Source organism: Ischnura elegans, chromosome 9 (assembly GCF_921293095.1).
Source record: "Ischnura elegans chromosome 9, ioIscEleg1.1, whole genome shotgun sequence".
NCBI classification, from domain to species: Eukaryota; Metazoa; Arthropoda; class Insecta; order Odonata; family Coenagrionidae; genus Ischnura; species Ischnura elegans.
This window is the reverse complement of record NC_060254.1, coordinates 75,023,687-75,038,961: the sequence shown is the minus strand read 5'-3', so window position 1 is coordinate 75,038,961 and position 15,275 is coordinate 75,023,687. Positions and strand designations below refer to the sequence as shown.

Here is a 15,275-nt window from a genome sequence, read left to right as displayed (position 1 = left end):
TTTTATTTTCTCTGAGGCTTTGGGGGGGGGGTGCCCTTCCATCTATCCCCTTATCTCCCCATAGGGTCGGAACAATGAAAGTTTTTGTGGAGCATTACCAAGTGACTTATTTCACCCCATAGCCAATTCACCTTAAACATGATCTCCCATAATAGTAAATTTTAAAATTTGGGCATTTTCATACTGAGTAAATGGATTCAGTATAAATGCTCACATTACTTACAGAATTCAAATAATAACTTCCATGCCTACTCTGCTAACTCTACTTTGACATCAATCGAACTTTAAATAATACTTGCCAAGGAAAATACAAACTAGGATTTGGAATAATGATTCTAGTTTTAGTTATCTAGTTCAACATCCCTTTTAAAACAAGAATTCCTGAACATGATTTACTCACATTCAGCTACTCGTCTCCTTAGCCCTCTCATAGATTCGCCACTGACTCAGACAGTGAACTAAATCAAAATTGTACAAAAAAAACGTAGTGGGGATCCAAACAAAATTACCATTCTATCAAATGTAAATTGGATACCCAAACGATAAGGCATCTCTGAATACAATTCATGTATTTGAAGTTGATATTAGTGGAGCCCTCTTTATCCGTGACATCAAGTTATTTAATCTTGCTATGGCACAAAATGATTTAGATGGCCAGACATAGATAGAGCAAAAGTTACGTGACAGTATAACAACCACCAGCAATGGCGAGCCATTCTGGTAAAATTCCCTTTCCAAAAATTGTCCAAATTGAAACGCATTTAAATCTTCAAAATGAGCTATTCTAGAGTGACGTCTGGCTGCCGCTGTATGAGGCCACCTGAGTGCAAGGCTATGAATGCAGCTACGATGCTGGCTACTTGCTGCTGAGCATGGCGGTAGCGTAGAGTGCCCAGCTAGCTGGTAGCCCTTGCCTTAAATAAGGATTATTAATACATCATCAAACGAAAAAAACTTTCTGACCTTAGGCAGTTTTAATAGGCGATTATTACGACATGTTTCTCTGAGCTCTGTGCCTCATGCATGCATTGGTAATCTCAGACGATGCAAAACTCCTATCTACTCGTATAGATCTTGGTCTCTGTGATGTCATGTGGAGTGGCATTGCATGGGTGCCAATCTGGCCTTTTTCAAATGAGGTTGAAATTGACCATTAACATTTGTCTAAACTGGGATTTCTAAAACCAAATAATTTGTATATTATAAATACACCAATGGCATAGGCGGATCCAGGGGGGGGGCACGGGGGCACGTGCCCCCCCCAGACCCTCAAAAATATGCAAGATTTTTAATATGGTCCCATTATCATTGCATTCGTTTTGTATTGCGAGGTATCCTTGTGCCCCACCCAGAAAAAAATCCTGGATCCGCCCCTGACTAATGGTGGGTAATGAATAGCAATCATTGCCTTTCGTTTTCTTTGATGAAGGAAACTACCCTATTTGCACCTTGTTTTGTGAATGAAACATGGCAATGTGTGAAAGTCAGTTCCTGAATCTTAATATTTATGTCTTGAGAGACAAAAAATCTTTTTCATGCCAAAAATATATTTTGTTGCACTGAAATGTTTGCTGCAAAGAGGTGTGCTGTATAGAGTTTTTAAATGCATATGCATAAAATGGTAGTCATATCAGAAACGACATTTTATATGCTGAACCGAGGTGTTTTGTCATACAGAGGTTTGTTATAAAAAGGTTTGACTGCATTAGAGCTTTGGATCTCTCAGAGAGCTTGGTGATTTGAAGAATTTTAAATCAATTACTTACTGACATAAAAAACGACAAGCAATGGTGGTGTGAGAACAAACTGGTCCAGCAAAAGCTTCTTCACGACAGTTTTCGCTGCTGTTCCAACATAACGTCCATCTAGCCACTTATACCTGAAAATTTTAAGAGTAAGTTGGTTTTTTGCATACAGAAAATGACATTGGCCTAAAAAAATCAATATGTTTAACAGGAAAAGGTGGGTTTCATCTTCATAAGGGATTTCAATGGAAAATACAAAAATTGAAGGTGAAATAATGGTCAAATGTCAAGGTCCAGTACAACCAGAAATTGAATTCTTAGTTTCATCAGTAAGCAGTTGAGTTTGGAAGGTAATTCATCAGCCAATTCATTCTTTTCAGAATAGTATCATTTTAAGTTATTTTTCAGCATGCGCTGGTTTTATCATTCAAATCATTCACTATGTTACGAATAATGCACTTCTCTTCATGGCATTGACTGTCATACAAAACGTACCCGTCAGCTGTTGGTGCCGTTGTCAGCACCCATCAAACTAAATTGTTAAACTGAAGGTATCTACTTGGCTCTATTTCAGGTCATGATTTCTCCAATGTATTCTCCACTTTGACTAATAATACAATAGCTATACTCATTACATATCATGCACTCTGACTTTCATTGGTGTTCCTTCTCTTGTCTGATTTATGTAAATCTTCCAATGGTAGCCATGGTTTCCAAAACAGCACTTGTCCATTCAGCTTAGTTGTGAGACAAATTTCTCTGTAGATTTTTAAAGCTACCAAACTATTCCTTCAGCATTTCTCTTGAATAGATATAATACCCTAAAATCAATTCCAGAAAAACACCACTGCAACTGCTCTAGTGGCTCCAAAAATACACAAAATAACTTCCTGAATCCATGCCGATTTAATTTTTTCTGTGTTGGAAATCATGGCTGCAATTCTCAAGAGCAAGATATCAATTAAATTATTTTAATCTAATTTTCTCAAAGCATAGTTCACATGTATATAGCTGTGTAAATATATTTAGATTCCAGCACATGCAGAAATTAACATATTCAATAGAAGAATCTGAGTTTATACTCAGTATCTCTCTTATAGCTCATGCCTCATTATTTAATACAGTTATTTAACCCTTTCGCACCGAATCCCGCACCTGTGCGGCGAGGATTTTTTTTCCTCAACTACGAATGCCACACCAGTGCGTCCTGAATGTTCTTACCCTAACCAACGAATGCCGCGCCTGTGCGGCACAGGTCCAAAAAAGTGACCGTGGCGGACACAATAGACCCACGGATGCGGTCGTCCCTTGTGATCCGCCTTAGCGCAAGCCCAGTCCCTTCTTCGGCCGCTCAGGTCGACCCTTTCCTATCCTCTCCACGCGGTCAACTACTGTTATTTGCAGTGTGTTTTCCAAAAAAATATTTGTTGCGTACTTTTGAAATTCAATGCTAGAAATAAATTCATCTTTTTTTGCTGACCACATGGAAATTTCAAACAAAATTCTAACGTTAATCTCAACGGAGTTATAGAACAACAAGTAAATACATTAAATCCGTCTAAATCAACGTTAGAACTTCGTTTAAAATTTCTGCACGCTCAGAAACAAAACACAAAATTCATTTTGAATGTAAAAAAATCGGTGCGAGCAACAAATATTTTCATATATTTTGCATTAACATTTTAGCCAGTTGACCGCAAACTCGTGCTAGGAAGGGTCTTATAATCCTTCTAGGGTCTGGGACAGAGGCAGAGGAAAGGGATCGGTGCCCTCTGAGTTGGGTCCAAAAAAGGTTAGGGAGGGACCCACTGCCTTTAGTCGACGCGGAAAGGCTTCGTACAGAGGAGTAAAGAAAACTTTCAAGAGACTCGTATTGAGGAAGAATTTCCTTCAACGAAGGTCCGGCGCGAAAGGGTTAAAAATTACCATTGATGAAGATGTCAAATTAATCATGAAAAGTTTTGATTTAAATTCATGCCATTTTAGTATTGACATTGACTTGTCTCTATTTATAGAACAAAAACCACTTATCATCCACTATTAAACCTTGATAGATTCAAGTAAAATTTACACAAATTGTGATACTGAAAAAAAATCATTGACTTTGCGAGTTGAAAGGCCTTTAAGAATTGGATTTACACAGCTAACTTACATATATTTCCAAAAGAAACTATCCTTGGTCTTTTCAAAAGGCTACCCGAATACATGCCGATTGAATTTTTTCTGCTATTTTTTTAATCATCACAATTATTTTAATCTGACATTTCCATATCCTCTGGGTTTGTCTACTTTAATGCAAAAAGTAAAGACAGCATCCTCCAAGCCCCAGGAGGCTGGTTGGGATACCATGAAACCATCATCACTTCTGAATTAAAATGGTGCATAACATATGGAAATACATTTAAAAAATCAAATTGCACACTTAGATTAAAAATTATTGCATGTAATTTTTGTATGTTCGCATCTTGGTTCACAAAATTTTTAGAAACTCAACTTCATCTATGATAGCAGCATTATTTTGAATTTATGAACCCCCAGGCATGCATTTATATCATTCACTGCACTGGAACCGAATGCCTCCAAGACACATCAAACAAGTCATCATTTTCACATCACAATAGCAGTTACCATGTACAATAACAGATTATTACCCATGCCACATTCCTGCATCACATAAACATTCTTCGGAAAGCTAAAAAAATTCACAAGACTTCACAGAGATCAAAAGCAAGCTTGAGGATTTTACTCCTGTTTGCATCAATGACACATTCAGCATGGAACTAATATCTCACCAGTAGTAGTAAACCTGAGGGAAGAATCCCAACCCAAGGACTCCATAATGGGTGATTACTCTCGCATCGTAAGGGGCAGGCTTTCCATTGTTCTGTGAGTGACAGAAAGCAGAAGAGCTTGGATAATTTAGCATCCAACTGTACGAAAGTCACGACACAGGCAACTATGCAAAGACATTCCTCATTCCAAAGCACAGACAAAGATCAATGTAGCATTAACGAAACACAGGGAGCCCAAAAGATTTGTACTAGAAATTGACAGAGAATTTATATGACTCTTGACCATTCAATTATAGCTTAAATAAATAAAGAACAAAAGAAAACGGCTAAATACCATGCGTATAAAACATTGGGATAAATTATAGTTCCAATCACTGCATATCTTTTGATGACATCAGTGTCATAAGGCTGAGGTTTATCTTTCACCTGGAAGAAACAGTTACGAAAAAATAACAAAAAAAAGTATATAAACAAGCGGTAAACGATACCAATAAGAGGAAGATCGCTCACTAGTATTTTTCTCGTCAGCGTTTGCTGCGAGAACTCTGCACCAACGTATAGCGTGCCGTAAACTAATGAGTTTACTATCACAGGATGTTTGCGGAATATCCTCTTGGCTGCGTTAATCGCTGCCATCGCAGCAACTAACTACGGTTCTCTCTTTGTCACGCTGAAACAAATGTGGCAAATCGTTGAGAAGTGAAGGCCAAACGATGGGAGATTTACTGCATCGGTAAATAGGACGATAAATGTGTCAAGTGATAAAATAGATAAGGCAGATACCACTCAACTTACAACTTGACGACGACATTTGGACCCCTATCTCTTGATGGAATTGACCTCTGCAGTGGCTCAATCGGCTCAATTCTCTTGATTGTCAAATCCTCAATGAATGCTTGCCGCTCGCGTGCAGTCATTTGTTTTTTTCCTCCCGCTAATTTGAATTTCCTGTTTTGCAGACCTTCTTGCCGCGAGTTTTGTAAAAGTATCACTGAGTGCATTTTATCGCTCTAGTTGCGTGTAGTACTTTCTCCTGTAATCAAGAAGAGGTCATTTCCTTATTATATTCCACCATCTCCTGAAATGGAAACCTCTCGACCAATTATCCTGTCAGAAATTGTCTGGCTTTGATGATTAAATTACATCCATAGCAGACAGTATAGATTTTCAAGCTTCGCTGGGGATAAAGATCTTTTGAGTAACCTCAATTTTTTTATTATTATGGATGCTTCATTTATTTTGCTGGTTATTAATTGACATTAAATGTTGAGTTAACCGATACGATATCCTTTTCATAGCTTGTAGTAGTTACCCTCCCATCCAGTAGATGGTGAAACGACACGTGGACAGCTGGACAAGGAGGGGTTCTGGACAATCGGCCGGATCTTGTCAACTCCCCCGACTAATGTGGTGAGCTCACAGGTGGATTTCGAAGTAGTGTTTGGTCGTTCGATGTGAAGGAAGCACGCAAGTAACGGCAGGTGAATCGTTCCAACTACCATGATGCATATCGGTGAAGGACTGAGCGTGTTCTTCGGTGCGTACGTACTGTCGCGAATACCTCTCCGTGAATGCCAATGTGCCAGAATTATTTCTCGCGAGAATTCTGGCAGTTAAATGTGCAGTCGAATGGCATGGGATACCCATAAAGAGTGATTTTTCCGATTACCCTAAGAGTGCAAACAACAATGAGAGCCTCATTAGTGTGCAGTGAGTGTTTTTTCCGGCAGCTACTCTTGGGAATAGCTTTCAGGAGCGATCAGTCGTGAACTATGATAAATGGTTGTCGTAATAAAAAGAAAGGCAATTACCTCTACGCGCTCCAGATGAAGGAATTGCGTCAGCACCTTCAATTTATTTTCGACCTTTGGGATACCAGCGGAAAAGGATTAGTGCCCGTCCAAACCATCGTGGATTCTGGAAATTACTACTTCCAGGGATGCAAAACGGTAATGAACAAATCCCTATTTCTTGTATTGTACAATTTTGATTCGGTCCACTGTCTTGGTCATTGGCGGATCTATGGGGGGGCTAAGGGGACTAGAGCCCCCCCATTTGGCCGAAACAAACGCTAGATAAAATTGAAATTTTTGGGGGTTGCAAAGTGAAATAATTAAATTTTCCTATATTTTCACCTACTTTAACGAATTGAAATACACATTATAATCTAAACCTACGGCCTATTTTACATGTTTTTGGTATGTTACAATCCAGTGGCAGATTCAGAGAGGGACTAGAGCCCCCTCCTTGGGAATCAAATTTACACTAGATAGAATGGTAATTTAGTTCGAACCCCCACTACTGCTGGGAGGTTACACCCCTCTTATTCCCTCTTCATTGTCCCTAACCTATATCCACCACTGGTCTCAGTCAATAGCAATCGCTACAGCTCAATGGTGCGAAGGAATGAAAATATGTGTGCTCTGCAATAGGGGCACAGCTAGGAATTAAGGCTATGGGAGGTTTCAGGCACAACTAATACTGGAGGGACAGAGGATGTGGAATATCCGCCAGGGTAAGCGGGAGGTGCGGGGGCCCTCCCCCAGAAAAGAATTCAAATAATTGATTCAAAATGGTGAGCTTTACGGCTTTCTGAGGGATATTTGATTAATCATTACACTATTCTATTAGAAATGTAACGGGCCGCGGCCGACCTCTAAGCACGGAGCTCACGTTGCGTAATTATGGCGAGAATTCTCGTAATTTTTTTCCTGAACGTTCCCGACGGATGACGAATATTCTCGTCATTTAGGCGCGTCAACCTAAACAATTTTACAGCGTACAATACGTATACGTTAGTACGTTTTCAGTTGTTGTTCATTATTCATAATGAATTGATGCATCATAACGTTTGATTGGGTAAAGTTGTATTCTAAACATTAGCTTTTTAACCATGTTTAAACCAAAGGCATTACGCCCTAATAGGCACATATTTCCAATCTCAACACCTCCACCCAGAATTCCCAGAAATTTAAATACCCTGGTACGCAACGTGTTAAGGGGAAACCGAGGAGGTGGGGGCGTGAAGGCCCTCAACGGGAGAAGGGTTTTGGCCTGTTGTATAAGAAAGAGAATATAGAGTTGAGTTTGGTACCTCGAAGAAAGTGGACGTTATTTCGAATATCCTTCTCCCGCGAACCGGCGCTACAGAAATATTAATCCAATTTAGTGAAATGGATTAAACTTAAACATTTCTCTCAAATCTGGGGGGGGGGGAATCCCCCATCTCTTAGCCACTGCCTGGCAGTTACCGTATTGTAATAAAGGATTGGCTTTAATATTTTTCCATTTGTAGAGCTATTCTAACTTTTATTGTTCTTCTTCGGTGCGCTATAGTGGATAATCCTTATTTTTTTTACTATCATTATATAAAGTATCATCATACACAATATTAGTCGAAGATCCTGAGAGGGGCTGAGGTAGACAATTTACTCCAAATAAAATGGTAATTTTGTTCAGTTGTCGAATATAAATATAAAGGCAAGGGCGAATCCAGGATTTTTTTCTTGAGGGCACAAGGGTCTGACAGGCAAGCAGTCTTCTCATATTTGAGATAAAAACAACATGAAACCATAGGCGGATTTGAGGGGGCACAGGAGCACTGCACCCCCCCCCCCTCTCGCAGACGATGGAAATGCATATGCGCGAACAGCTGAACCTTGAGCTCTGTGATCTTTCTCCACATTTCGTCGATTAAAAAAATCTTCGCGGCAGAGTGAAATAAGATCGTTTCAGTGGACTTGCTTTTGCATTTCAAAAATAGAAATTGTTTCTAATTCACATTGATGAAGTAATGGACATCTTGAGTAAGAAACATAAAAGAAAACTGTCCTTATTACATATTTGTCTTATTAATATTTTCATATTTAAAACTCTCACATTAAAATAAAGAGTGCATTTTGTGCATTCATTTTTGGATGCTTTTTTTAATCCCATGCATGAGAAGATCATTTTCCTATCTGACCCTTCGGCCCAGAAAAATTCCTGGATTCGCCCTTGCAAGCAACAATACTGTACGAAATATTCCCTCATATTATAATATGAAAAATCATAAATATGAGTAGGTAAATATATGTTCCTATCCCTTTATTTCCTTACCTCTGAATTTATTTGTATAATTATAAATATGAAATATTAATAAGTTACCAGCGGCGCCAACTCCATGGGGCTTGAGTGGGCCCGAGCCCTCTCAAAAATTCGTTATGGGTGTGAGGAAAAAATGTGTCAGGCTGGTCGATTTTCCCCGGAGTGTCCAGATATCGAGATTCTAGTTATCAGGGTTCTAATGTTGATCATATGACTCTTCTACAATGATTAAAAAACTTAAAACTCACTACTTATAAAATTTCCCGGGACAAGATCCCTGTTTGGGCCCCCCCCCAATATTTTTTGTAAGTCGGTATCCCTGTACGTTACATCGATAATAACGACAGTTGTCGGGTTCCTTTCTCACTTGGGCGATGCACCTTTTTTACGAGCGCTGTCTAGCGAATGACCAACGAGAGGCAAATCTGTATTCTTGACTTGGGCTCTGGCAGTGGCGCAGCGGGGGGGAGGGTTTGGGGGATAAACCCCCCCAAGAGCTCAAAGAAAATTTTAAGTTAAATCTATTTTACTTAGTTGGATTAATACTGCTTTCAGAATAGCGTGAGGATTAACAAAATATCCCTCAGAAGACCGTAAAACTCAACATTTTGAACCATTTATCTTAATTTTTTCCGGCGGAGGGCCCCCGCACCTACCGCTTACCCTGGCGGGTATACCACACCCACAGGCACCCCAGAACTAGCTGCGCCTGAAGCCCCCCCTAGCCTTAATTCCTAGCTGCGCCCCTGGGCTCTACAATACACAAAACAAAACGAACGTAATGATAACCGCATTAAAAATCTGTCAATTTTTCAACAGGCCTGGTTACACGGTGTCTAAATGTATGAACGCGAGAATGAACGGAAAAATTCACCGTGTAACCACCCCAAAATGTACAAATGCATGAACGCGTGAACGGAAAATAGAACATGTTCTATTTTCGTTCATGCATTCGCACAAGTTGATAACAGAGCCACCTGGTGGGAAACCAAACAATTAGTTGTCATCTGCAGGGCTATTCAGTAACTCTTTACGCGTATTTGTACCGTATCGTAAGTGCTTAAATCCTACCACAAACTCACCATTTGCATCTACACTAATATTCATATAGATTATCCCTGTATGTATGCCGGACATATTAAGTTTATGCCTATGGTATTATGCCGGGTATGCCGGAACAAAACAATCGATGAGGTAATAACAGTTTTCAACACGACATTTGTGAAATACAACGGCTATCATACGACTAATAGAACACATTTAAACATAATTTATATCATACGAATTAACGACAATTCTACCTTTTATACGTACGAGGTGGGAATGCACTGGCCCACCACAAAAAGACGACTCACATTATCAAATTCATAAATCGACAAGACCTCTAAACCAACATCTTTTCCATCAACAGCAAATATCTTCCTAACTTTATAACTGACCAGGACAAAAGTAGAACAAAGTATTAAAAATATCTACCCTCATACATCATCTACACTCAGTGAAACAGATGACAGAAAAATGTCTAGTAAACACGGCTTAAAAACAAGATGCGTCTACAAATTTTCAGCCAAAGTATTAACTTTGATAACGGTTTGAAATAAATAGAGTGCTATTGAGATATATTAACATTAAGCTAGCGATAACGATAAATATTAAATATAAATAAATATATTACTAGCACGAAATCAAACGACTTCGGCAACTACAATGAACACCACTGTTTACACGGCAGCGCAAATATATTACCAGTGTGTGAAATTTCCTGGTCCTACAGTAAGCAACGAAAAGGGAATTATTTTCTTGGAGGTATCGTCTGCTTCTTACCTTATGATACTGTTTACACATTTAAATTTTGCGCACTGTAAAGGGAATAAACAAAAACTAAACGCCTCGCGTTACGAGAAAATGTGTGAAAACTTGTGCGAACGCATGTACCGTGTAACCGCCCATTCATGCTCCTCGTTCACGCAAACGTCCATGAATTCAGACATGAAAACAGACACGCATTCATACATTAACCCGTACGGGTTAATGCACCGTGTAACCAGGCCTTAAGGGGGAGGGGGGCGGGTATCCCCGTGCCCCCCCCCTAAATCCGCCTATGTACACAGGAAAGGAGAGGCACGAAAACCCAAAATACTAAAAGTGTACTACCTGATTACTCGTATGGCATCTTGGTCCCTGTGACGTCACGTGGAGTTGCATCGCATGGGCGCCAATCTGGCCTTTTTCAAATGCGGTTAAAATTGACCATTGCCATTCGTCTAAACTGGGCTTTCAAAAACCAAATAATTTGTATATTATGAATACACTAATGGTGGGTAACGAATCGCAATCACTGCCTTTCGTTTTCTTTGATGAAGGAAACTACCCTATAGTTATGGAAAGGAATAGATCGCTGATGGGGAATAATCTAATGGCGACGTTCGCCTATGCGAAACCGGTTTGCCAAGATGTCAACGATAGAACGCCTAATCTGACGGACCAATGACTTCTATACTATACTTATATACTTACTATAAAGGCCGTATTACACGGGATTCGTAATTGCACAATCTGACGCGTGTACGAAGGCGCAGTCCAAATTGCGTCGCTTGAAGCGGTGAATTGCCAGATCACATGCGAGAATGCGTGGATGTGAGATGGCAAAATAGCCCCCGGTTCTGATTTCGTTCGTGTATTCGCGCAATTCCATAACTCAAAGAGAAATTAATGCAGTTCTAACCTGCGTAATTCCGTGCCCCGTGTAAAACGGCCTTTAAGGCTCTAAATTCCATCAAGAAACTTCCTAAGTAGATGGTCCATGATAAAATAATGGTGCTGTTTCATTAATTCATCAGATGATAGAAGGGATAGGGTAAGGGGCGAATTCAGGACATTTTTCTGGGGGAAGGGGGGGGGGCGCAAGGGTCTGACGGGCAAACGTTCCTCTCATATGTGGGATTAGAAAAAAGACAAAATAATTACTGTACGAAATTCTTTATTTTAATATTAAAGTTATTTATATGAAATTAAATTATTGGTGCTCTGTAATAAAAAAAAGGAACGTAATGATAAATGTATAAAAAAAATCGCCTGTTATTTAAGCGTCTGGTGGGGACACATTCTCCCATGCCCCCCTAAACCATCCAATGGTGTCAGAGATTTGTCAGAGGCTGCCCGATCCCTACTTGAGTGCCTTGAGGACAACACTCCTAACGAAATTCATTAACTCATGATTAACTTTGTGGTATTCCATTATACGTTTTCTTGAATATTGCACAACACAATCACTTATAACACTTATTTTTTACAGGGCGCGACCCGGGTTCATCATCTTAAGGCGCAAATTATGATTTGTTTATCTCGAAATTCACTAACTCTTGGTTTACTTTGTGGTATTCCATTATAAGTTTTTCCTGGATATACACAATTACTTATACCATTTATTTTTTATCAGAGCGCGACCCGGGTTTCAATGAATTATCATCATCTTCAGTCGCTAATCATGATTTGGACGCCAGAATAGGGGAAAAGGACGGGTAGGGATATTCATTTAAAAGAGTAACAAAGAATGGGGATTCTTTTACATGCTGCATGCTGGTGATTGGTCACCCCCTGCCAAAGACCCGAGAGGCTGCTCGCATGGAGTTAGCAGATGTAGAAGAATAAATGAAGTAGTGCAGGTCGGTGAAAACTCACACCCTGCCAAACACCTTTAAGAAACCTCGTCATCAGAATTCCTGGAACACGTGGACAAGCTAAAAATTGGAGTGGGGGAGAAAAAGGAGCTTTTCGCGTTCCCCCTTCCACTCACAAAATTTCGGCGTTGCCAATTCAGTGGAGGCCATCGGCGTAAATTTGACCACTTTTCGTAACATCCTTATTTCTCATCGTAGAATCTCAATCAAAAGACGCATTTAATCGCTCAACGGCAATGAGTATGATAACTGTATTTGTTTACCTCTAAGTATTGGCATTAGTAAAGTAAAAAATGTACTACGACAGGTCATATCGGCAAAGGTAACCTCATGCTGTGACGACCTTCCTTCGAAGACACGGCTTATCCCTGGGAGCCCGAGAAAAGGGTCAAAAAAGGGTTGCTCTCGAGCGTTGCTTCGGTCCACTATACCTGGCTATTTTTTGGCCCCAGAAAACTACCACTAACCCAATAATCTTATAAATGAATATGTCTACCTGTACTTTTCCCCTATTCTGGCGTCCGTTTTAAAATGCGTCAAGTAACTAGATAAACACAGGGTTTCTCTCTCGTAGAGCGACCGAGGTGGAATATATTGGAATTTATCGTTTTTGTAAAAAATACTGTTAGAGACGACAAATTCGAAAAAACAAACTAGTAATTCTATTTTCTTTGAAATTATGTTCAAAACTGTTTTATTCTTTTATGACAATCCTGTATATTTCCATTGTCGGCCGATTACTCTGAGACCTGCGAATACAGTAATGTGTTATAACGGTGTAGAAGTGGTTAGAAGTGGATTATGATCGTAAAAATGGAAAGCGCAAAAAAACTGAATATTCCACACAGTTTTTTGAGTACCGCGATTGGTTTAAATTACACGAAGCATAATTTTTAAAGAAGGGAAGCCAACCAATGAAGCAGCCTGAACAGTACAAATTTGTTTCATTTACACTGTTTCACGTTCGGTATTTCCTCGAAGAATCGCTTCGATCGATTTATTTAGATTATGGCCGTTTTTAATAAATATGTTTGTTTTTATTACTTTTTTCAACTATAAAATGGTTTTTTTTTCCTTCAAAAACCGATGAGATACTTCGTTTTTCGTCGAAATATTAAAATATTTATCATAGATTATCCACTCAGCGATTTTCTGCTCCATTGAGCCTTACGTTGCGAAAGTCTTGTTCTACGTTGTTAGGCGAGAAAATAGTCCCAAAGCCTTTCTCTGCAGCGTCAGCTGAATTGCTGATCTTTGTGTTTGTTGAGGATTCATTCTTGACCTTTTATGTAACTGCTGGGAAATCCATTGAAATTTAATTGTAACTATCCATCGTACCTGTATCATCCTTTAATTTTTCCGTCCACCGTATTTTTTTTCAAAATAGACGAGTTTGTCATCCACGCATTAATTGATGCTTATTGCTAATTGAAAAAGTACTTAGAGGGGCAATATAATTCATTTAAGTGTAATGATTCAAGAGTAGAGTAGCTTTAGTAGGTTCCTATAATGAAACACAGATGATAATCGATTTATTAGATTGAAAAATATTACGTACAGCGTTTCAAAGTAGTTGCGATACAATTAATCGAGTGATTACCCCTATGAAAAAATTGTATAAACCTGTTTCAAAATTTTATACAATCTTATTCATTGCCATGGCAATTGTATAAATTGTATAAAATTTTGAAAGAGGTTTATACAATTGTTTCATAGGGGTAAGTCCGTCGATAGAAAAATAAAAAAAGGTATCATATTATTTTCGGATTAGCTTGGTAAATTCGAATGTTTTTAACGGAAATATGGTGCAACGTTAGACGGTTATTGTATTCCAAATCCTCTAAATTAACTTAAAGATACAGTTTCCTTTAGCCTTTATACTTAGAATAACTTTCCATTTTTCTCTCCTCAACAATCCCTCCTCTCATCCCATCAACAACTCCCTAACAACATCAACATCTAAATATCAAACGTTTACATTCAGCGTTATGAATCGCCTACGCTGCTGTTTATTAATGAACTGGCTTAATTTTTACCATTGGCCCTCATCTACATCGTTTTTAAACAATTTCTGCTCGAGTCGTCTCAATGCTGAGTAATGAACTATGAGTTTACTCAACTTTAAGCTAAGCTAAGCTTCATTCTAATATTTATTTTCTCTATTCCTCTCTCGATGAGCCGTGTAAAAAATAACGGCTAATGGAAAGGTGTCAACACCATGTATGATAACTCTTATCAGACGACGCGGAAGCAGCTCTCCACATACTTCACACAAAGGGAGATAACCTGTCTAAGATCGCTTTTATAAAATCAGTTCTTATCTGGAGGCTTGAGGCCAGCTTTTTTTTACCCTCAACTATGCATAATCTTTATACAATAAAATCCACTCTCACCACTCACCCATACAAATGATTGGGGTGAACGAGACGAGATACGACAAAAATTCATAGAATCGACCCCTCTAAAATCGTCAGAAATCGTGGGAAAAATGTCGGAACACTGAATTTTATATTTTCTATCTATTACCTACGGTGTTGCCAATTGCCTCTATGCCACTTCTTTTTGGGGGTTAAAAAAAATCCATTTTTCAAAAATCTCATCAATTTCGATTCTAGACTACGTGATGCGTCGAGAAACCAATTTTCGGACTGATCGGAGGTCTTTTAATTTTGACCAAATCGTCCAATGTCATTATTTCGTGAATTATTACGTCAACTACGGAGGGAGATCCGGTGTTGCGTCATAGGTTTAGCAAAAATTTTAAGAACTGACAGAATGACCAGAAAAAGTCGTAGGCCAATTTGGGGGGGTATAGGAGACAGAGCCCCCCGCCCCAAGCTAACTAAAGCGAGTCCCGATTTAAATTTACCTGAAATTTTAGTCATTCCCCACATTGCACAAAATATCCTCTAGATATCTACAAAATATCTTCAATGTCTTGGATATCTTAAATATCTCCTAGATGTCTAGAA

General features: G+C 39.0%; 2 protein-coding genes across 6 annotated transcripts in view; one reads left to right on the top strand and one right to left on the bottom strand.

The window, feature by feature from the left end:
• The window catches only part of LOC124165140 (mpv17-like protein), a 28,759-nt gene extending 23,330 nt beyond the window's left edge, over positions 1-5,429 (bottom strand). Inside the window, exons 1-4 of one of the 2 annotated variants that reach the window (XM_046542444.1) lie at positions 5,333-5,429; positions 5,048-5,207; positions 4,872-4,963; positions 1,767-1,879 (exon numbers count right to left, since the gene is read on the bottom strand). In XM_046542444.1, coding sequence (XP_046398400.1) covers positions 1,767-1,879; positions 4,872-4,963; positions 5,048-5,173 — 331 coding nt within the window. In that variant the 5' untranslated portion in view covers positions 5,174-5,207; positions 5,333-5,429. Of the gene's footprint in view, positions 1-1,766; positions 1,880-4,537; positions 4,630-4,871; positions 4,964-5,047; positions 5,208-5,332 lie in introns of both variants that reach the window. The other variant, XM_046542445.1, reaches the window with a different exon arrangement.
• A 919-nt stretch (positions 5,430-6,348) lies between these two features.
• The window catches only part of LOC124165736 (rab11 family-interacting protein 4B), a 569,850-nt gene continuing 560,923 nt past the window's right edge, over positions 6,349-15,275 (top strand). For all 4 annotated transcript variants that reach the window (XM_046543222.1, XM_046543223.1, XM_046543221.1 and 1 more), the window contains exon 1: positions 6,349-6,486. In XM_046543222.1, coding sequence (XP_046399178.1) covers positions 6,364-6,486 — 123 coding nt within the window. In that variant the 5' untranslated portion in view covers positions 6,349-6,363. The remainder of the gene's footprint in view (positions 6,487-15,275) is intronic.